General features: G+C 40.2%; 1 protein-coding gene across 1 annotated transcript in view; it reads left to right on the forward strand.

Annotated features, from left to right (window-relative positions):
* The window catches only part of nsfa (N-ethylmaleimide-sensitive factor a), a 157160-nt gene that overhangs the window by 83885 nt on the left and 49300 nt on the right, over window positions 1–23975 (forward strand). The window contains exons 13-17 of the mRNA XM_078424925.1: window positions 3912–4007; window positions 4936–5092; window positions 9830–9963; window positions 11877–11943; window positions 15446–15525. Coding sequence (XP_078281051.1) covers window positions 3912–4007; window positions 4936–5092; window positions 9830–9963; window positions 11877–11943; window positions 15446–15525 — 534 coding nt within the window. The remainder of the gene's footprint in view (window positions 1–3911; window positions 4008–4935; window positions 5093–9829; window positions 9964–11876; window positions 11944–15445; window positions 15526–23975) is intronic.

Genomic DNA, 23975 nt, shown 5'->3' on the forward strand with positions numbered 1-23975 from the left:
TCAAATTCCAGACGTTGGAATCGGTACAATTTGAAGCAATTCAGTAGGGTTTGAAGCCATGCCCATAAAACAGAAGCCTAAATTCAGTGATTCCAATTGCTTGGCCATACAACAAAATTACTTAAATTCCGCTGTTGCCTTGCTAGGATTTATATTTGTGTTCCAGGCTGCTAGATTTTGGCCCAATAAATTAAAGTTTTTAGATGGAGAGAAACTCCAGAATGACTCTGTTCAGAGTTTACCAGGTGATGAAGTTAACCTACATTAGTTAGGACAGCGATTGGAATATTGGGCTTGATTCCAAAGGGGATAGAACATATAATGAAAAAAGCCACACTGCAATTATACAAAACTCTGGTGAAGCCACACCTATTTTACATTAAACAGTTTAGTACAGCACAAGAGCAGGCCCTTCAGCCCACAATGTCTGTGCCGAACATTATGCCAAGATAAGCTATTCTCATCTGCTTGCACATGATCTATATTCCTCCATTCTCTGCACATGCATGTGCCTATCTAAAAGCCTCTTAGATGCCACTATTATATCTGCCTCCACCACCATCTCTGCCAGCATGGTCCAGGCACTTATCATTGTGTTTAAAAAAAAAAACTTGCCTCGCACATCTCCTTTAAACATCTCACCTTAAAGCCCTTGCTGTCTAGTCTTGACATTTCCATCCTGGGATAAAGGTTCTGACTGTCTACCCTATCTATGCCTCTCATAATTTTACACATTTCTATCAGGTCTCCCCTGAATTTCCAATATTTCAGAAAAAGCAATTCAAGTTTGTTCAATTTCTCCTTGTGGATAATACCCTCTAATCCAAGGATCATACTGGTAAACCTCCTCCACAGTCTTTCCAAGACTCAGTTCCTGTTTTGGTGCCTCTTCAGGAGGGGTATTCTTGAATTGGCTGTGCTTCAGAAAGGTTCACCGTTTATTCCGGAGGTGAAATGGATGTCTACTGAAGAAAGTTGCACCCATACTCATTAGAATTCAAAGGAATGAAAGGCAATCTTGTTGTGAGATGCTCTATTTTATAACTCTGAGGCATGCCTTCAGAATAAAGGTTTGGGTCGCCCATTCAAAGTGAAGATAGGAGAAAGTTCTACTTTCTTTGGAGTTCCTTTACTCCAGAAACACACAGAGACTGAGGGGTGGTGTGGCATTTACATCCTCCTAATTTCTATATTCATGTTCTAATCGCATTACTGTATGGTGAAATAGAATAAGAAGACTTAAGTGGTCACATTAAATACCTGGAAGCTCTTGAACGGGTGGACTGAATGGGTTTTGCAGCAGGTTGCCAATGAATGTTCTGTCGTAGAATCACAAATATAAAGTGAATTGTGCAATGTTTTTACTTAGAGATCATGGGATCTGGAAGTCAGACTCTGCTGGTTTAGAGGGATCACGTGTGACTGATTTAGGTGTTTGCTGTGGGTCATGGTGAACCATGTCGTGGAAAGGACCGGTGAGGGAAGGGGAGGGGAATGTTAGTATATGTTACTTAAAACTAGAGAATTTAACATTCATATCGCTGGGTTGTAAGCTACCCAGGCGAAATATGTATACACCTCCATGCTATTTGTTTAACTACATTGTATCCCTCTGAAGTTCACACCTTTCCTAGCCAAAAATGGGCCTACCAGGGCATCTCCCTGCCTGAGGTCATTTGTTGGCATCGCTGGTTGTTCCTGGTCCTTTCCCAACTCCAGCTCATCACCCACTCCACCATCCCCTCCATCTGAAGAAGGGTGCCATCACGAAACATTATCTATCATTTTCCTCCAGAGATGCTGCCTGTCCCGCTGAGTTACTCCAGCACTTTGTGTCTCTATTTTGAGGGTTGTCCTGTGGACTGATGGAATAAAACCTGTGCTTCAGAACATTAATTCATTGACATGAGTGTTTCAGTTTGACTTTTTAAGGCTGACTTCAGGTTCTTGAAGTGGAACATTGTGATCTGAGCTCAATTTCCAAATTATTAGCCCAGTCACCTAGGTTACCTTTCCAGTATCAAGATGATTGTTTAAAAAAAACCTTATATCGGCAAGTTCCTTTCACAAAATTATCCATTCCAAGATGGTTTAGTGAACGAAGTGTAGCTAAATTTGAGAGCTCTTGCACTTTTCTCACTGGTGAACCAAGATGCCATGGGCTTCCTTGTGAAGTGCCACTGTAAAGCAAAAGTCATTGGAGCATTTGTCTACTGGAAATGGTCTGTGTTAATTAACATAAGAGCAACCTGAACGAGGAAGAGCTTTATTTCTTTCCCACATATAAAGACTATTATGGATAGTTTACATGCCAAATTACACTTGGGTGTCTTATGTTACAGCGTAATAAAGGCTTCCCAATGTAATTAATTGAAATCGGTATGGATGTTGAAGTTGGAGGCTAAATCTAAAGACTGTTTCATGTACAGCAGAGCAATTGCCCCTAGTTTTCAAAGGACATTAAACAAAGACAGGTGACTCGAGTGTGGATTAGCTGTAGAGAGGCCTGTGTTTGGTGGTGCAGGTACAACACTGTTTGAAACACCAGGCTTGGTGCCAGAGGGTACTGCTTTTCTTGATGCTATAAAAGTGGTGTTACTTACAGCCCCAGGTATCTGTTGCACAACAATACATTAAGTGTCTTTTGTGTTCCTCCAATCTCCAGGGAGCTGTTATTGTGTATGTGGGCAGCTGTTTGAACCAAATGGTCGGTTGGTCCCACGGGATCAGAGAGAAGTCTTCCTCCAGGCACTTTAGGTCATGTACTACTGATCAACTAACAGGGGTTTAAATGTCAGGTTATCCCAGCCGGGGTGATAGACTAACCCTTTGTGGCTCCTGTTTGTTTCGGTGTAGTTGAATATGTAAGGCACGGAATTTACCTTGAGTTATTTGGGCCACCTGCAGGTGAACTGAATTGTATGCTCTCTGTAAATGAGACCATGCTGAGTATCCACTTGCATGAAGGTGAAGCTGTTATTGCAGTGCCTAGTGTTGTTTACATTTATGCATCATTGTCAATAAAGTACTAACCACTTGGCTATTAACCATGGCTGGAGATTTGATTCTCCAGTTCCATAAGGCTGCAAAGAAGGAAGATTGTCATGTTCCATGTGTGGTACTTTGAACGGACATATATTTGTGTGGCTCGTGTAATTCCCTAGTTTTGGTATTGGCACAGGGTTATCTAGGATAGAAGGTGGATTCTAAGTCACGTCACCAGGAAAGAGGTCTTTCTTTCAATGTGGTGATACAAGAGACTGCGGATGCTGGAATCTTGAGCAAAATACAAGCTTCTGAAGCAACTACTGTGCAGGGATATGGACAGACAACATTCATTCTTGAAGAAAGGTCTCGACCCAAAAAGGTGTTTGTCCATTTCCCTCCAAAGATGCACATTCATTCTTTATAGGAACCATGGTAAACAAACAAAAATAACTTTAGGTAATGGGGTACTTTATGCATGGAATAGATTGGAACTGTACTCTAACTTATTTACAGAATTCTTCATGTTCATGGCACAAGAAAGGCGAAGGTTGTTTTTTTAAAGAATTATCTGATTAGATTTGACGCATGGTTTCTTTCTCCTTAAAATATATTTTCTGGCTTCTTCACACAATAGTGGTGACTTAGTTAGAACTCTTTGATTTGTGAGATATTCCAAGATGCTTCACAGCTGCACTATCAAATGAAATTTATCACAAAATATATGGGCAGTTGACCAAAAGCTTGGCCAGTGAAGAAAGTTTTAAGGAGCATCTTAAAGGAGATGGGTTTGGTAATTGGTTAGCAAAGTGAAATATCAGCTAATGCAATTACTTATTTAGCACCTAGATCTGACAACATGATGGAATTGGACAATGTGTACAATTGTAACCAGATTTATTATTTCCTTCACTTCCCATAACTAGGCTGCAACCAAAGTGGAAGTTGACATGGAGAAAGCTGAGAAACTGAAAGTCACAAGGGGAGATTTCTTGAATTCTTTGGAGAATGACATAAAACCTGTAAGTATCTGATTATGGTGCAGAAGAGAACACAAGAGTGCACAATTTCAGGGTGCATGGTCGGTATAGAAATGGATGGGGTGTCCATTCAAAGCCAGTGTGATTTGGCACTCATTTTAAAAGTGGTGCCCTCTGACTCGCCTCATTTGAACACGTTAATCATGGGCTGTGTCAAATAGAATTGGCTGAAATCTGGTTCAGCTTTTAAATTGTATTTCATGTTCTCATGAGAAAATTATTTCATATGACATTTCATATTTTATATCTAGTTGAACAAGAATTGTGAAATTTTGCTGGGCATATAATTTGGTGGGATGGCAAAATGTTTTGAACACTGATGATATAGGTCTCTGGTTATCTCAGAAAGCCAGTTTAAACTTTATAACACGTGCTTAATAGAATTTGGAAGTTACTGGTTACTTCATTCCATGCTTCACGTTACACAAATTGTGTAATGAATCTTCAAGAAGAGGTTCCACTCTGTTAAACTAATATGGCTCAACATTGAAAGTTGAAGCCGCATTGCAGTCCCTTGCTTTTCCCATAATTGTATTCAGCTCTTGATTTGAACTTTTTGAGTTGGAAAGCCTGAGTGCATTACAGAAAGAGGAGCATATCTATTCACAGTACCAGCTCCTGCCACTCTGTTATTCTGACAGACCTCCGAACACCAAATTGGCAGCAAACCCCTTGGAGAGTTCTGAGCTGCTCATACATCCTCCCTTTTAGAACAGTATGCAGTAAATGGAGCCCCAAATATGCTGAATGTTCCATACATAGTTCTTGGTGCAACAAGCAAATGGTGATGTGCAGCTCTTAAACATGAATCTGGATTGTGGTTAGATCATAGTACCTTTGCATAAATTAACAGCTTGCAAGGTGAAATTTCCAGAGGTGAGAATGTGATGTTGATTTGCATCTTTCATAGGCTTTTGGCATAAACCAGGAGGACTATGACTGCTATATCATGAATGGGATCTATGTGTGGGGTGATCCAGTCACACGGGCCCTGGATGACGGAGAGTTACTTGTCCAGCAAACCAAGAACAGTGACCGCACTCCACTAGTTAGCGTTCTTTTGGAAGGTAAGTTCACACTCTATTGCGAATGCAAACTCAAAGGAAAAGTCACATGGGTGTTTGCATAGTTTATTTAAAGATTAATTGGTGTGATAGTTGTAGTCAGTCCTGGGAAGTGGAGAATGAACCAAATAAATATTGCATTTATTGCTTTGAGGTATGAACATTTAACATGCAGCAAGTTTGTTTTATAACAATTCTTTTGTATTGTAAAACTTGGTCCTTGAGCTACCCACAAATGAGAACAGTTTATCTATTTACTCTGTAAGATTGTACTTGTGTCTAACACATCTCCTGTCAACCCTTTGCCTCCAACAATGTCAACCTTGGTTTCTTCTTTCGGCCTATTTTGCTGAAATGCCTCATTCTGAAAACCGCTGTGGTAATTTTTTTTGTAGTTGCTCCAGGGCATACTCCTTACTCCTAAACTGTTAGAATCAGTAGCAAAATAATTGTGCAAAAATCAGTACATAGAAGTTCAATACAAGCTTCCTTCATGTGTTCTACCCCTCCATTTATTAATCCTATACACATTACTAACTACTCTCTCAACATGTCTTACCACTTTCAGAGATTTGTGCTGATGTACATTTTTACATTCAAACATTCTTTGGAACAGTGCCATTTATATAGTATCTTCACATTCTTTCTGCCAAAATGCATCACTTCACACGTCTCTGTATTAAATTTTATCTGTCACTTCCCTGACATTCTTCAAGTCTATCTATGTTATCTTGTAGTCTATAATATCCTCACTGCTGATCGGATCTCCAAGTTCGAGCATTGCTGCAGAGAGACTGCAACCATTCAAAGGCATTGACGGTGGAATCTAGGTGTTCAGTTAATTGTGATGGAAGTTGAAATTACCCCAAAGATGGAAAAGTAGACTTGGTAAAGGCATTGAAGCAACATAAACATAGCTCATTGAGAGAATTTTAGAACATAAAACAGAGCAGCACAGGCCTTCAGCTCATTTCGTCTCTCCTGAACATGATGCCAAATTGAACTAATCCCTTCTGCCGGCACATGATCCATTTCCTTCCATTTTCTGCGTATTCATGTACCTATCTAGCAGCCTCTTAAATGACACCATCATATCGGTTTCCTCCATCACCCCTGGCAACACATTCCAGTCACCTACCACTCTGTGTTTTAAAAAAAATACACACACATCTTTTAAACTTTCTCTCCCACAATTTAAAGTTCTGCTCTCTGGTAATTGATATTTCCACCCTGCAGAAAAGGTTCTGACTGTCTACCCAATCTCTGGTTCTCATAACTTTATGAACTTCTGTCAGGTTTCCCCTCGGTCTCTGATGCTCCAGAGAAAACAATCCAAACTTGTCAAACCCCCCCTTATAGGTAACATGCTTCAATCCAGGCAGCATCCTGGGAAAGCTCTACCCTCTCCGAAGCCTCCACATCCGTCCTGTATTGGGCCGACCAGAACTGCACAGGGGGATCCAGGTGAAGCGTGGTTGATTCACAGTAGAATCAGGTGAGACAGAAGTGTGAAGATGGTAACCGAGGCTGGAGATGGGGAAGGATAAAGGGGTGTAAAGGGTGGAATCTGTGAAGGATGGTGGGGAGCGAAATGTAAAACCAGAGGGAGGGATGCTGTGTTGAAGGGAAAGGGGGTGGGAAAGTGGGAAAATATTGGGGGGCATGGGTAGGAAGGAGTGGGAGTTGAGCAGATGGAGGAGGGGCAGGAAATTTGGGTGATAAGGTCAAAGGTAGTGGAAAGTAAGGTGATGGGCAGGGGAGAGGAAAAGGAGTTGGGGCAAGGGGGGAATTGGAAACATCAATGTTCATTTCATTGGGTTGTAGGCTACCCAGGCAGCATATGAGGTGCTGTTCTCCCAGGTTGCGTGTGGCCTCACTGGAGCAGCAGAGGAGGCCAAGGACTCCCATTGATTCTTTTTTTCTGCCTGTGAAGGAAAATGTATTTTTGTAATTAATCTACCAGCACATCTTTGAGATGTGAGAGAGAATGGGAGCACCCAAGTAAAAACCACCATCATTGAGAAGACGTGCAAATTCCATGCTGACGGCATACAAGGTCAGAATCAAACGTACTGGGAGGCAGCTCAGAGGCAGCACTAATTGTTGGACCACTTTGCTGCCATTTCATTACGTGGAAAGATTGAACAGACTGTGTCTCTTTTATCATTAGATAAGAATACTGAGGCATGACCAAGACTTTTAAAATAAGTTTTATTAGTCTGGATACAGAGAAAATGGTTCCATCTGTGGAAAAGAACATAAATAGCAGTCTTCAACATAACGTAGTCACTAAGCAAATGGATTGAGAAATTTGAAGAAACTTCTTTACCCCAAGAATGGCACAAATGCAAAACTCGTTACCACAGTCACCAGTCATATGAATTAGGAACAGGATTAGCACACTTAGACCTTAATGCCAAGTGAGCTACTCCTTGGCATTTTGCATACCCTGCATTCAGCAAGATTGTAGCTGATCTGATTGTAATCTCAGCTCCGCATTCCAAACCACGGTCACCCATTTGGTATCAAAAATGTATCTACCTTTGCCTTAAAACTCTTCAAGCACTGTGTCGCCACTGCTTCTTGAGGATAACCGTTCAAAACCCTCAGAGAAAGGATTTTGCCTGATTTGTCTTAAATGAGCAACCTCTTATATAAAGTGATCCCTATTTCTGTAAGCTAATAGCACTGATACACTTAAAGGAGGATAGACGAGTAAATGAGGGAGAACAGAATAGAGGATTAACCCAATAAATTTAGATGGGGAAAATCTGGGGCATACTAGACTGACACAGAAACTGCACCATTGGTTGTTTGGAATGGGTAGCCTGTTTCTGTGCCATACGTCCTGTGTAATTGCCTATATACTCGTGTGAAGGTGAATGAAATCATGGAACCATTTTGGGAAAGAGTAATGGATTCTAAACCAATATTTATCCCTCATCACGAGGCCACAGGTAATGATAATTCATTATATTGCCATGTGTGATACTTAGCTGGGTTCAAAATAGCTTCTGCATTATGTATGCGACGAGTGACATCAAGAGTACTTCACTATTGTAAAATAAATTTGAATAACCCTGAAATCATGGAAGGTGATACATAAATGCAGGTTTCCACTGATACAAAGTGTGAAATTAGTCAATGCATTTGAACTTGCAAAATATGAGGAAAGACATACTTGAGATTAGGAAAGTCCTGCCAACCAATCATTCAAGAGATTCAAGATATCTTTATTTGTCATCCAAAAAACAATTTTTTTGGATGAAATTTAGTCACCCACAGTCCAACAATAAAAGCAATAAAATAAGCAAATTACACAACCCCAACCAACACACAAAAAAAAGAAACATCCATCACAGTGAGTCTCCTCCAGTCCCCTCCTCACTGTGATGGAAGGCCAGAATATCATTATCATCAATATTCATGTCAATATTCATTATCATCAAAGATCCTGAAACTTATTCTAATCTCACAAAACTAAAAGATCTCAGTCAATGCTGACTGGTATTTCAAAGTATCTGTTGATTTAAGGTTAACTAAAATTAGTGTGTATTCTTGTCTTTTCTTGCCCATACTGGAATGTGCTCTGGCTAAAATTCAAAGTATTTAATTCAAATAAAAGTACATATTTACTTGCTGTTGCATCAGTTATTTTACTATTGTGGACAGCAGCTGGGGTTTTGAGAAATCCAGACTATGTAGATTAAATTGAACAAAGTAAAACTGCTTCTTTAACACGTTTCCCAGCTTGCCACCCTGACCCACATCCTCCACAGTGGATTGATTTATAATTTCCCATTGAGAGATGGTGGCAATAAAGTGTATGCACTGTGATCTGTACGAGATTGCAGTTTCATGAGAAAGGCTGGAAGGACCAGAGGACTGAAATTGTCCTGCCTTTGTGATAGATTTGTTACACTCTGTTGTATGTGAAATGATGGCTTGTCCCACTGTTGCAAAGGATAAGCCAGGCCTCCTTGCTGCGAATCGTTCCTTTCAGTTGGTCCTTTCAGCTGCACCAGCTGTCCCTTGTGAGAAGCTTGTGTGGAAAACGGCTGCAACCACGTCAATCAGGCAGTGGTTTGCATGAAGTGTCTTGGAGACTCTGCAGGAGAAGGAGACGATGCATCCTGTGAGGTGGCTCCCTGCGCACATTGTGAAATTCATTTGAAAGAATGCCTCATCACCAGCTCGCAAAATAAACATCAAGTCCTCTCTTGGTCGGTGGCGAGAATGGCCCTCCCTCTCAGATACTTCTTACACGGCCAGATTTTCAGATCCGCTGCACTGCCCTTGAGATGACTACAATGACGGATATCCATCTCCTTGTGGATTGTGTGTTTGCTGACTCTGCAAAGACTCTGTGGAGAAGTTCTATAGTCTGGGGTCCCACACCACTGGACACTGAAGGACGGAGTCCTGTGTAACAACCCTGACCTGATTCATTGATGCAGTGTTTAAGGAAGAAACATTTGTGAAGGCAAAACTTTGGAAGAAAATGTGTTGAATTGCCTGGTGCAGTGAGCAAGACAACGACATGTCCTAAGTAAATCTTTTGAAGTGTTTTGTAAGTATTGTGAGCAAGTATGATATTCTTGGTGTATTGAATGAAGACATTGCTGTGTCCCATGATTATGTACTTTATCAATAAATATTTTTTTTAATGTCTAAATTCATGTTGCTAATGTGAAAATATGCCCGATTTGCTCATTCATTTCTGGCTTTCATTGTAAATAGGGCCACCAAACAGTGGAAAGACTGCATTGGCTGCGAAGATTGCAGAGAAGTCTGGATTCCCATTCATTAAAATCTGTTCTCCTGAAAAGATGATTGGATTCTCAGAAACGGCAAAATGCCAGGCCATAAAGAAGGTGACTGCTTTCTGTGCTTAATCTGTGTGTTTTTAAATAAGAAATTTCCTGTCATACCTGCTCTCAACTTTAGCTTTGCATCTGAACCTGCATGGATCATTCTCCATTTTCTGCGGACTAAATTGTTTCCAAATCTGGGTAGTTACGGTTTGCCTCTAGGATGATGCCTGAAGTGCCTTTTTTTTTGTTGCTGAGGGGAATAGTTGGATGACTGAGTCTTAGTAGTCCTTTCCAAGCACCATTCCTTAGCTCACGTCACCAGACTGCAATTCATTTGAAGGTAGCATTTCCTTTGCACAGAACAAGGCGATTTTCTGGGTCAAATAAACCAAAGATAAAAAAGTGCACCCTTTGATCTTTAAAAAAAGATCTTCCCTCATCTCTCATCCCATATTTTTCGCATCTCTCTGTGTAATAATCTCCTCTTCACCTTCACTACATCCAGTTCAACTTTGTCATGCAGAGGTTGGGCAACCTTGCCCAAGAAAGAAGCCAAATCTTTATTTGCAGATGTTCGAAGTGGGGTTGGGTATCATGTAAGTGAGGCACTGCCATCTGGTGGCCAGTAGAATCAAGCCGCAAAAGCCTCTTTGCTGCAACAAGCTAAACTTTCAACCTAATCCAATCAGAAAGTGCATTTCAGGATGATTTTGCCACCAGATCTTTCAATTATATGTAAAACATCTTGACGTATTTCGCAGAAGTGTTATTAAATGTAACTGGGAAGAAAGCTAGCAAGGTTTGGTTGGGGGGGAGCCCTGATCTTGGAGCCAAGATCAGTTAGAGGAGGGATATTTAATATCTGGTTTCTTAAAATTCGTTTTGGAGGAGCACAGACCTTTCAAAGGTTCACATGGTCTGAAGAAGGTCTGAAGAAGGGTCTCGACCCGAAATGTCACCCATTCCTTCTCTCCAGAGATGCTGCCTGTCCCGCTGAGTTACTCCAGCTTTTTGCGTCTATCTTCCTTTCAAAGGTTCTCTGTTTTGAGAATGAGAGCAGTGGATGTTGCCAAGAATAGATTTTGAAAAAAGTCTAACACTTAAATGACCAGGAACATCTTGACATTTGGTTGCTTCAGAGATTCTTGAGTCTTGTGTGCCATGTACCTTTGTAACTATTTCATTAAATGTATGCATTGAAAGGCTGAAATTTCCACTCAAGGAAAATGTCCAAGAGTCCAATTTATAGTGTGCGATTGCTGCTTTAATGTAGACAATTAAATATCTCATCTATTTGGTTCTCAAATGCATATGAGCAGCAATATGATATTAATTATTTTAGTGATTGTTATAGAGCTGTAATGCATAGAGCCAGGCCATTCAGCCAATCTTGTTCATGCTGACCAAGTTGCCATTCCGGGTTAATCCCAATTTGTCTGCATATAGCCTCTATTCACCTCAACCTTTGCTAGCTATATGTCTGCCCAAATGACTTTTGAAAGTTATTATTGTGTCCGCTTGTATTGTAAATTGTAATTATATTGAGAAATACATTTTGACAGGGACACTTAATAATATTCTCCAGGTGCTACCTGATCTCATGGGGAAAGTCCAACATTCTTTTAGTTTCATTTCTCTGCAACAACTCTGTCTGTATTTTACAACTTTTACATGTCCCTTTGTTTTTTCCCTCCAATCTATAAATCAAACAGCATATCACAATGGCAATCTAGATCACAGGCAAATCAGGAACATTCCCAATTTCCTATCCATCACTCCCTCATCCCTTCTGCACCTTAAAACAACATTAATTTTCCACATTTTCAATTCTGAAGAAGGTCTTTGATCTGAAACATTGCAGGCCAATTCTCTGAGCAGTAATGTGTGTGCGTGCTCTCCGTTTACCAAAACAGATATGCTACTACAAGCCAATCTGATGAACTGGTTAATAATCTATTAATTTCTGTTGACAGATTTTTGAGGATGCATACAAGTCGCAACTGAGCTGTGTTGTGGTTGATGACATTGAGCGCCTGCTAGGTAAGTTGGAGTAACATCATGACAATCCAATCACTTAGCTGTCTACACTGAGCGTGGATTATTCTCTGATTAACTGAGGAACCATTTTTCTTTATTAGATTTGCAAATGTCAGATTGGCTTCCTCAGTTATTTTGGCAACTCCATTTCTATTTATTTTCTATCACCCTTTGAGGTGGCAGAGTAATTACTAGAATTTTCAAAATGGAATGAGCGTAGGGGAAACAGCAATGAATAAAGCTTTCCACAAAGCGGACACAAGCTAGATGGGCTGAATAGTCCCTCTGCAGAAATGGTTTTGGGGCAGAATTAGGGCACACAGTCATATTGGCAATCCAGTCTGTCTCCAGTTCCAACATATCAGTATGAGAGCGAACATTGCATCAGGGATCAGTGGTAGCTGTAATTGTCTTTCTTTTCTCCTTTTGCCTTCCCTGTGGACATATTGCATGCTACTTTTGCCAAGGGGCCTTAACTCATTCTGATTGAGCTCGGCCATGGCTCGGATCAGATCCCCTCCTTTAATTAATCGATTTGTTTATATTATTATGAATGCAACTAGTAGTTTGTCTCTGTCCTAAAGTGCAGTAAAGAACCAGTTCATGTAATGTGAGATGGATGAGGAATAATAACCCCCATTGATTTTTGTTTTTGTTTTTCCTGTTCCCTCAGCCATTGACCAAAGATAAATTTGCTGCAAAAGCTTATTTCAAATTGACTAGTGATGCAACCTGGGATTGAAGTTGTCTGGGTTAGGTGGGATAATGCGGTGAATGGGACCTTAATAATCACTTCACGGAAGCTTTGGTGCGATATTCTCCTAATTCCTAGCTGGACTTGGTGCTTAATGAGATTGAGTAAATTGCTTGTATGAGAGAAGTAGGAGTCCCATCCCATATGGTGAATTATTGAAATCAAAGCATTCATTGGCAACGACAAAGCAATTAGACTAATTTGAGCACAGTGTCACAGAACTACTTGTTGGAGTGCAGAATCTCACTTTAACTACTTATCTGTACACCGTGAATTGAGCATAATATAAAGCACAGAATTCTAATGATATGATTTTCCAGCACTGATTTTTATCAAATTATTAATTTGTACCTTTATTCAACCGTTAAAACCTCAGAACAACTTTGACTTCCTGTGTATCAGCCAGGTAGGTTAGCCATGCTAAATAAGCTGAAGGGTGACCTTTTGGAGCGGCATGATGAATAGTGAGATAAATGTGGGGTATACTGATATGCTTGGGCTTTTTGAGATCTAGAAGGTGGTGGTGATGTGTCTCTTGAAGAGCATCAAGGTTGATAAATCACCAGGAAACGATGGGATCTATCCCAAGTTATTGAGAGAAGCAAGAGAAGAGGTTGCTGGGATCTTCAAGATCTTTGTATTGTCTTTAGTCATGGGTTTGGGACGAGATTACAAGGAGATGTCATGGGCAAAATAAGCTGAAAGACATTTCAGACAATCATTCGCAGTGATCTCTGGCATTATATTCAGTGACGATGGACTGTAAGTGGAGGCACAAAGAGAGGCTCTGAAATGTTCTCAATTCAGATTAATACATCGTGTATTCTCTTCAGATGTGGTGCTCCTTCTGGTCAGACAACATGCCAGTATCAGTATCCAAGTTCACAACTGAAATAATTCTGGATTGCATGGCAACTTTCAGATCCTCTGGGCAGCGTCGTGATGGAGCAGGAAACAAGTCCATTTTCTGGTTCCAGGTTACTTACTGCACTCTGACCATTGTTGGTAGAATAAGGAAGGAGAAGTGTTTTGCAGGATTGAAGATTTTTTAACCAAACACTGTTCATTTCCAAGTAGCTAGTTTTAATATGTGAACAAACTGCAAAGGGCATTTACCACGCAAGCCAAATCTCGGATCCGATTTAGGTTATGATATCCGCAATCTATGTAAATTAGCAAATGTTCTGCCTGGGTAACAAATGCTTCTTGGTGTAAATCCCACTGTTTTGCATATTGAGGCAGCTGTGTTAGGAAGTGTGAGCTAAGAGACGTTGTTGTATTTATAGACCTCTCCTGTGAGTGACCAAGACTGCATGCAGGATCATAGAAAAGCTGTTATAGCTATCTCAAAAACATTGGATAAATCTCTTTATTTTTAATGCCATCTGACCAATTGAGCCCATTATCATCTGCTCACGCCTTCAGAAACAGGTGAAAGCTCTACTCAAGAATGAGTATTTGGCACAACATAGAATTATAGAATGATACAGCACAGGAGGTGGGCATTTAATCCGACATCACTATGCAGGCTCTCTGGTCAAAACTTTCCAATTCCACCATCTCGCTCCTTCTCTGTGTCCCTGTAAATATATTTCCTTCAAGGTTTAGGTTTATTATTGCCACGTGTACTGAGGTACATTGAAAAGCTTTGTTTTGCATTTTATTCAAATCAGATATACGTTGCATCGTGCAATCAATTCAAATTCAAGTACAATAGAGCAAAAGTGGAAGCTGCAGAGCGCAGAATGCGTTCTCAGCATTGTAGCACACGAGTTCCATTGACAAAGTCCAATGTCCTCAATGGGGTAGAGGTAAATCGAACAGTACTCTAGCTTATGGAAGGACCGTTAAGTAGCTTGATAACATTTATCCACTTCTTTTCAGCATATTACTGTTGAATCTACTTCTAGCACCATTTCTTAATGAATTCCAACTCACAATTAATATTTTTAGGATTTTTTTTTCCTTGTACTGCCTCTGTTTTGTTTTTACCATTCGGCTTAAAGTTCTGTTCCTTGGTAGCTGACATTCTCCAACTAGAAACAATTTCTGGTTCATGATTTTGAACACGTCTCTGAAATCTTAACATTATCCTCTTGTCATAGGATCAAGCCCAGCTTCACCTCTAATTGAAGTCCCCCATTCTTGGTAAATCTCTGTCTCTTACACACTATAGGATCTGTGTCAAAAAGGCAACTAGAATCAAGCACCCACAACACCATGTCCATGCTCTCATTTCACTTGTGCCATCAGAAAGAAGGTATTAGAGGCTGAAAACTGTTAACATCCAGGTTCAGGAACTGCTTCTTCTCAATGACCATCAGACTATTGAGCACTACAAACTTCAACTAAACTCCCAACGATGAACCAAACTTCAGACTTTGTTTTTTATTTTTTAGAATGTTGTACTTTTTATTTATTGGATTTTTTAAATCTTTATTATATTATCTATTACAAACCTGTGGTGTTGCTGTAAGTAAGAATTTCATTGTTCCCTTTCGGTACATATGACAATAAAATCTATTTGTGACTCGAAAGTGTGGCACTCAGAAATGAACACACCACTACAGCTCCAGTTATTCTCTTGAGTAAACATAAGACCCAATCTGGTTTAGCTACACACGTGTCTTTTTAATATTATTATCCTGGTACAAGGAGTACAGTGTGTTTGTTGAATCAAAACACAGCAATGAGTTAGATACTGATCATACAATTATAAAGTCGAAAAAAACTGTTACTGTCTGATTTCAGATTATGTCCCTATTGGCCCACGCTTCTCAAACCTAGTACTTCAAGCTCTGCTGGTCCTGTTGAAAAAGTCATCTCCTCATGTAAGTTGCAACAATGCTGATGATGGAATTGTGGGTATCATTTTATGAATCCATTATTTTTTAGATATTGAAGGAAATTTGAACATTTCTGAATATTATCCGTCACATTTCTAAAAATATAATTAGTTTCTTCGTTGGGTGAAATGGATATGTGAATGTTGTAAGAACCTTAAATTGTATGTGACCTTGAACCAAGTTCTTGTGTACAGAATAATTTTAGAGTTGGAGTAAATCACCTGGTCTCAAACTGCTATTTCAGCAACTGCTGTTCTCCAAAATGGTCATGGGATTTTAACGTAAATCCATGTGAAATTTATATTAAATAATGATTGTCTTACCTTTTCATTGTACACACTAATAATGGCAGTACTTTTGATGTGATTTGTTGCCCCCAATTTTTGAACTCCTTGAAGATGACAGCTAACAATTTTCTAATTCCTTGAAGATAACAACTCCTCTGCTTTCCCTATCTTGACAAATGAAGCCTAGGATACTTGCCGACTGCAGATATCCTCAAACAACAGATAATTATGGAAGTTTCAAACGGGTCTATTAGTGGCAAGAATTATGTTACTGGACCCACAGACAGAGCCATGAGTTTGAATTACAATGACATGCAGGGTATTTAAATTAAAATGATTCAATCTAGAACTAAAGCTACCTACTGCAGGTATGATATGTACATGAGATTCCATGCTATAGTGTTATCAATGATATTGTTAAATTTGGGATGTAACCTGGAAATATTTTGGACCATTTCTCAGTGGTGTTTCAAATGTGCATTTGCAAATGGAAACATCACCAGCACAATCTTTTAATGTCAATCTCAACTACTATTTAGGCTTTTGTAATTAATACTGTGTGACTTGATAGATGATTCTTGAATCTTCTATGTTTTTCAGTCAAAGAAAACCCAAGTGTAGCACTTTACCTTGTGCAAAACAATTACTTCCTGCAGGCACTCTTGCTTTGAAAGTTCAATTCTTCAAATGGTAACTTTAAGCCTTTTGCTATAAGTTTACCTTTTTTAAGAAGGAAATTGCTCAAACTCGGGTAATCTTCAACTCTTGTCATTCTGGAAATTGATCGGGAACTATTGGGGTTTCTGTGTGAGGAACTACTATCATTTCACACAGGTAATGAGGTTATTTGTTGTCTATCTGATGAGGAGCCAGGCATTGAGGAATCGGAGAAAGCGTATCTTCAGAGATGCACGTGGGTCTCTTCTGAATCGTTCTGTTGAGACCAATCTGATTCCAAGGAACATCTCATGAGAACATCACTTCATGGGCCCTATGCCAGGCAGAGAGAGGTAGTATTTGGAGATGATATTTTGCTCTCAAGCTGCCTCCCTTTGAAGTCTGTTCTCAAGATCCTGTGGTTGGAGGTTCCTGTCTTGACTTTCTACATTTCAACTTCTGTAATTACTACAGCTGCTTCTGAAAATCATGTTTACATTGAAACCTGAGGCAAGCTGGGGTGAAGCTAACCATTACCAAAGCTAGCTTCAGCTGATGAATCAAGCATTACTCATTTGGCCGTTCAGAATGAACAAGTCAATGGGGGTTTAATGACTACTCTCTTACCTTCAAAAGAGTTTGCTGCTTCAGGCAGCAAATTGGTCCCTAGCGTAAATCGTCACAAGTTAATACATCTGAGTTAAATTCGTTATCACTGGCCGAGCTCGAGGATTTCTTAGCATTTACAGAGGAGGAATTGATTTGATTCAGTGGTTTTTGCAGTAGAGCTGTGATTAAAATCCATACTCCTGAGCAGGCATTAAGGCATTTCCATTCCTGCTACAGGTGAAGCCTGGAAGGCTCGAATTCTTGTGCAACACCACAATGCACTCGGTTGTGTTATTTACCCAGATATTTGGATGCAACCTTAAGTCAAGATGTGTTAACGTAGGGATCCATGGGATGAGAGGAAGAAGGGTCCCGACCCGAAACCTCACTCATTCTTTTTCACCAGACATGCTGCCGAATCCGCTGAGTTGCTGTGTGTCCATCTTCCATCAGATAAAATAATGATTTTCCAGAGTTGCTATTTAGCACGACTGTATGGCGCATAGTAGTAGGTGCACCATCCTATACAGAGAAATTTGTAAACTTTAACCATGTGAGAAATGCAGTAAAATTATTGGGCCCCTTCATCCACCTTTGCAGTTGAGTTTCCAATGCAGTGTGAAAGGTTTAAAGACTGGACTGGTTAAAGACAGCTGTCTATTCATTTGAAACACTTCACTTCCCAGCTGAGGAATCAGTGACCACCTCCATGAACGTTAATATTTAAAGGTTTTTTTAACTGAATACTTATTTGTCTTATGAAGTGCACAGAGACCATTCAGCCCATTGAGCCTGTGCCATCTCTCAGAGCAATCTGATCCCCACCCGTTTCTTGGCAGTCAAGATTTGTGCACAGCATACTGTGAACAGAAACAGTGCTCTACCTGTTGCATACTGTGAAAGCAAACAGTGCTGACTTGCTTTCCAACAGGCATAACTGCTCAACCAGCCTTCAGAATGTTTTTTCCCTTTCAATTTTCAAACATTATTCTTCAAACATTGTTTCCAGAAAAGCCTCGCTAATTGGATGCCAGTTTCAAGCAGAGATCAACTTGTGCTTCCTCTGAGGCGATCTACATTGATGGAATAAAAGGCATGGGGATGTTACATGATCCCAAACCCCACAAACTGCAGTGCCCCATCACACTGATCATTTTTCTCATGTGACAGACTACTTTTTAATTATGGAGCCACACTGACCCTTCAGAAATATGCCGAAAGGTGCACTGATTTCAGCAATAATTGTCAAGAAGGTGGAGCAGCTGACAGAGCTGCTGCCTCACAATGCCAGTGACCTGGGTTCGATACCAACCTTGGTTGGTGTCCGTGCGGAGCTTTTGATTTCTTCCTTTGACTGACGCCTCTTCCAGGTGCTCCAGTTTCCTCTCGCATCCCAAAGACGTGCGGGTTTGTAGGATAATCATCCTTTTGTAAATTGCCCCTGGTGTGTAGAGAGTGGGTGCAAAAGTAGGATAACATGGAACATGTCAAGTCAAGTCAAGTCAATTTTATTTGTATAGCACATTTAAAAACAACCCACGTTGACCAAAGTGCTGTACATTTGATTAGGTTCCAATAGAAAAAAAATGAAAACATACAGTAGTACGCAAACAGTTCACAGCGCCTCCTCAATGAGCCTCAAACGCTAGGGAGTAGAAATATGTTTTGAGCCTGGACTTAAAGGAGTCGATGGAGGGGGCAGTTCTGATCGGGAGAGGGATGCTGTTCCACAGTCTAGGAGCTGCAACCGCAAAAGCGCGGTCACCCCTGAGTTTAAGCCTAGACCGCGGGATAGTGAATAGCCCCAAGTCGGCCGATCTGAGGGACCTGGAGTTAGAGAGGGGGGTTAGAAGATTTTTGATGTAGGGGGGGGAGTGTCCATTTAGGGCTTTATACGTGAATAGGAGGAGCTTGAAGTTGATTCTGTACCGTACAGGGAGCCAGTGGAGAGAGGCCAGAATCGGGGTGATGTGGTCCCTTTTACGGGTACCCGTCAGGAGTCTCGCTGCGGCGTTTTGGACCAGTTGCAGGCGGGACAGGGAAGATTGGCTGATCCCAGTGTATAGGGAGTTGCAGTAGTCTAGGCGGGAGGAAATGAAAGCGTGAATGATTTTTTCTGTGTCGTCGAATTTGAGGAAAGGTTTGATTTTAGCTATGGTTCGAAGTTGGAAGAAGCTGGCTTTTACCACAGCGTTGACTTGCTTATCAAATTTTAATGCAGAGTCAAATATCATGCCGAGGTTTTTGACATGCGGTTTGACTAGGCAGGATAGGCTTCCAAGACTGCCTGTTATCAATTTGATGGAGTCGGGGGGGGCCGAATAGGATGACCTCAGACTTGCTCTCATTTAATTGGAGGAAGTTCTGTGCCATCCAACATTTTATGTCCTCAAGGCAGTGTGAGAGGCTGTTTAAATTTGACTGGTTGTTGGGTTTCAGGGGGAGGTAAAGCTGAGTGTCATCGGCATAGCAGTGGAAAGAAATGCCGTGCCTTTGAATGATTTGGCCAAGGGGGAGCATGTATAGAGAGAAGAGAATGGGGCCTAGGATGGAGCCTTGTGGAACTCCGCAGGAGAGGCTAGCTGGAGCAGAGGAATAACTGCCTATGTTGATGGCGAAACTCCTATCTTTGAGGTACGAAGCGAACCAGCTCAGGGCAGTGCCATCAATGCCAACCGCGTACCGGAGACGGTCAATATGCTTATGGGTGCTTATGGGTGATCGATGGTCGGTGTAGACAGTGGGCTGAAGGGCCTGTTTCCATGCTGTATCTTTCAATTTGTGTTGGTTTGTGATTGTGTGTGTTATTGCTTATTTTTATTGCTCTTATTGTTGGACTGTGGGTAATGGAATTTTGTCCAAAATACTTTTTTTTTGGATGACAATAAAGGCTATTCTGATTCTAATCAAGTTCATTTTAAAGCAGCATAGATCACTTTAAATGTTGCCATGTAGTTTGCGAACCAAACTCGCAACCAAACTAGATAAGTAAGAATAGGCTGCAACTAAATCACACGGTGCAGAGCCAGTGCTCCTACTTAGAAACGAGAATGATTTCTGTTCATTAATGTTCACTCATTAACCTGCAGGTTGTTTTATGGTAAACTGGGCAGTTCTTGCATTGTTCTTATGTGTTTACATGATGTTCTTTTGAGAACTTTTAATATTTTTTGGTGCTCTCTCAAATTTGCTTCCATATTGTTTGAAACCATGCTGTATTGAAAGTTCTGGTGTTCCCATCTCTCTCAGATGGGGGCAGGGATGTCCATGAATAGTAGTCTGAGGTTAAAATCTTGTGTTCATCTCATTGTTACGTTGTGTTGCTGCATCATCATAACCACTTATTGTTTTGTTGTATATTTTAACTTGGCAAGCCATACCAATGCACTGAGAGGGACAGGCAAATAATAAAAATGGATTGTGAGCTGAAGGAGGGATATGTTCGAGAGCCTGGAGAAATTTGGCCATAAGGTTGGGTTTTAAGGAAAGCCTCAATGGAACAGTGCGAGTTGGAGAGGTTGGTGGATTAATTGGCCACTATAAATCGCCCCAGGTGTAGATGGGTAATAAGAGAATGGGGTTGGAATGAGGGGAATTAATGAACATTGATAAAGTGTTATAGGGGGATTGATGGCATTGTGCAAAGAGCCAGCATGGACTTGATGATCCAATTGGCCACCTCTTGTGTCATAAGAGGAAAATGAAAACTGTGAAAATCTTGGATGGAATTCCAGTACTTTGATTGCAGACACGTTACCGTCAAGGAATGAAAGATGTATGAAAAGTGTATAAATACTGGAATAAGAATTTTAAATGTTCTGTTTTATTGGGCCAGAATGTCCATGTTCATTAGTAAGCTGTTTATCAGGTTTTTTTATGAAAAAGAAATCAAAGAAGTCCGTATTTGAGTTGCATTTGGCAATAAATATCAGAGCATTTCTTTCCCTGTATGTCATTCTTTCCACAGTAGCATTCTGGCCCTCTTGTCCTTTTCTAACCCTCACTTGTTTCCAAAGCTAGCTTGTTTCTCAGTGCTGAACGCTGGACACTTCAACGTAAATCTTTTGCCTCCACAGATGCTGCTTGTCCCGCTGAGTTGTTCCGGCATTCTGTTTTTGAACTAGTTTCCAACACCTGCAGTTTCTTTTCTCTTGTTTTAAATGCTGTCATATGGGGATCAGCTGACACCATAATGGTTCTTCCACAGAAGGGTTGGTGTGGTCAGAAGTCGCTCTGATCTCCTTTGGCATCTGTGCAGGTGCATTGAGTTTAAGTGATTGAAAACACAGTGAGGGTTTTGAGGGTAGTTATGGATCCACTTATACACTCCACCCAGAACAGATGTGAACCCTGGGATGTCCTGCTAACCTCCAAACAATTTACTTTCATGACACACAAGTATTAGTGGTACAGTTATAAGGTCATTCCAGCCCTCTCTTGACCTCACTTACTGTTAAGCAATTTAGGGAGACTTTGAACTTAAGTCAGGTTTTCAGTAGTTTTTTTAATAAATTATATTTTTAGCAACTCTAGAAGTAACTATATCAAAACAAATTGCACTGTTCAAGTTGCTTTTTAAATAAATAAATGGTTTACCTCTTGTGAAGTACTGAAACTTGAAAGTCTGTTTTTAGGATTTAATGAAAGGTTTAATCTTACAAGTAAAATCAGGCGTCTGGCAAAGTGCAGTTAATTATAGGTCAGTGGATGGAATTATACACACAGGTTTTATCGATGCAAAACTAAATAAGAAGCAACAGCAGGAAAGAAAATAATGTAGCGCTGTAAAGAGCATTATTGAAACAATGATCCTTTCGCTGGGTGACTGAACTCTTTAAACCCGACGCTCTTTAAACTATCACTAGGATTTTAGCTGTTAATTTTTGTTTGTTTGTGCTGACTGCTAACTAATGTATTTGAAGTTCCATTTTATTTTTTTAATCAAAAGTGGATGAGGGAAGTCAAACCAGGGCAGGACCTTCACAGTGAAAGGCAAAGCTCTGCGGAGTGCTGTAGAGTACATCTAGGAGTCCAGGTACATAATTTCTTGGAAGTTTTGTCACAGGGTGATAGGGTGATTAAGAATGTTTTCGGCATATTGGTCTTCATCGGTCAAAGTATTGAATACAGAAGTTGTGATGTCATCTTACTGTTGTACAAGATGTTGGTGAGGCCACATTTGAAGTATTGTGTTCACTTTTGATCACCCTGCCATAGGAAAATTGGTGTTAAGCTTGAAAGAGTGCAGAGAAGATTTATGAGGATGTTACTAGGACTTGGGGACCTGAGCTATGGGGAGAGGTTGGGCAAGCTATGACTTTATTCCTGGAGTGCAGGAGAATGAGGGGTGACCTTATGGAGATGTATAAGATCATGAAGGGAATAGATAGGGTAGATGCACAGAGCCTTTTATCTAGAGTAGGGCAATCAAGAACCAGAGAACATGGGGTTAAAGTGAGAGGGGAAAGATTCAATAGGAATCATTTAAGAGATGAGATTAGGTTATCTTGGCACCATGTTCATCACAGACATTGAGCTGAAGGGGCTGTTCTTGTGCTGTACATTTCTATGTTCTAAAATTAAATACATTTTGTTTTACTAATAAAAGCAACAAAAAAAACATTATTTGTGGAGTTAGTTATTTACAACCAGATTAAATAATTTATAACATGCAGGACGTACTCTGTTGTCATGTGTTTGTAAACTGCTTGGGGGGGAAAAAATATTAGTTATATCAGCACTGAAGTGCAGTGTTATTTAGGATAACATCATGTATATTGGGGTTTCTGTAAAAGATCTTTTGCCATCTTAAGAAAAAATTAGGAGTTCAGATGTCATGACTAATATTAACACTGCAAGATGCGTCGATTGTATACTGACTAGACCACACTTGGGGCTCTTTAATAATATCTTGTTTTAGAAGTGCAAAAATTGTGAAGAGAGAGTGCAGAAAAAATGAATTAACTAGGATTGACGTAATAGAGGCCTTTTAAAACTAAGGCACTTTATCTTAATGTGAAAGAAGTGCTTCCATTTGTGAGCAAACCAAACTCTGGCATTGCTGTTGACATGGTTGACGTCCAGTTCAAGCCCAACTCCTCTGCTTCTGTTCATATTTTTTAAGGAAAGGTTGGGACTGAATGTTTCCCTATTCACTTGCTGAAATGTCCACTCACAAACCAAATACCATCAAGAACTGTGTAGATAACTTCTTCACCTCGCTTGGTGAGAATATTCCGCTGTAAATTATTAGCCTCTAAAATATTGTTAGTGAATATGCAAGTGGTGGAATCTGGAGGTTGTTGATGAGAATTCAGGCAGAATAAAATTAGTTGTAGACAAGTGATTGATGGTCAGTCAGTGCAGACTCTGCACTGCAACTTTTGAAGTGCAGTTACAAATGAAGGACTTTATTTACAATGGTAAAGGCACAATTGGAAAAGTTGTAATGTATATGATCTGATAACAGATTAAAGAGGAAGACAATGTTTTTGCTGGATTTTCGAATGTTTGTTAAAAATAAGGCCCAAAGTTGGATGACTGATGTCTGTTTTGCCTGGGTTAGTAATTTTAGGTCTGCAAATAAATTCCCATCCTGGGGAAACGACTAGCCAGACTATGATAATTAGCACGTCATTGTGGTTTTGCTATTGAAAGAAAACAAATGGAGGTTTAGAATATGCATCAGCATTATTACATTTTCATAAAACACCAATTTTTTTTGTATAGACTGTGATAGAGCTTCAACAGTGACACTTTCAACAGTGGCCCTCTTGCATTGTGGATGATATAAATGTCATGGAAAAGTAAGAGGAGAGCAGCCCGATGGCACAGTTACAAGTCACAGTTATCATTCTGATTGATGTTTGATTAAAAAAGCAA

Source organism: Rhinoraja longicauda, chromosome 29 (assembly GCF_053455715.1).
Source record: "Rhinoraja longicauda isolate Sanriku21f chromosome 29, sRhiLon1.1, whole genome shotgun sequence".
NCBI lineage: Eukaryota > Metazoa > Chordata > Chondrichthyes > Rajiformes > Arhynchobatidae > Rhinoraja > Rhinoraja longicauda.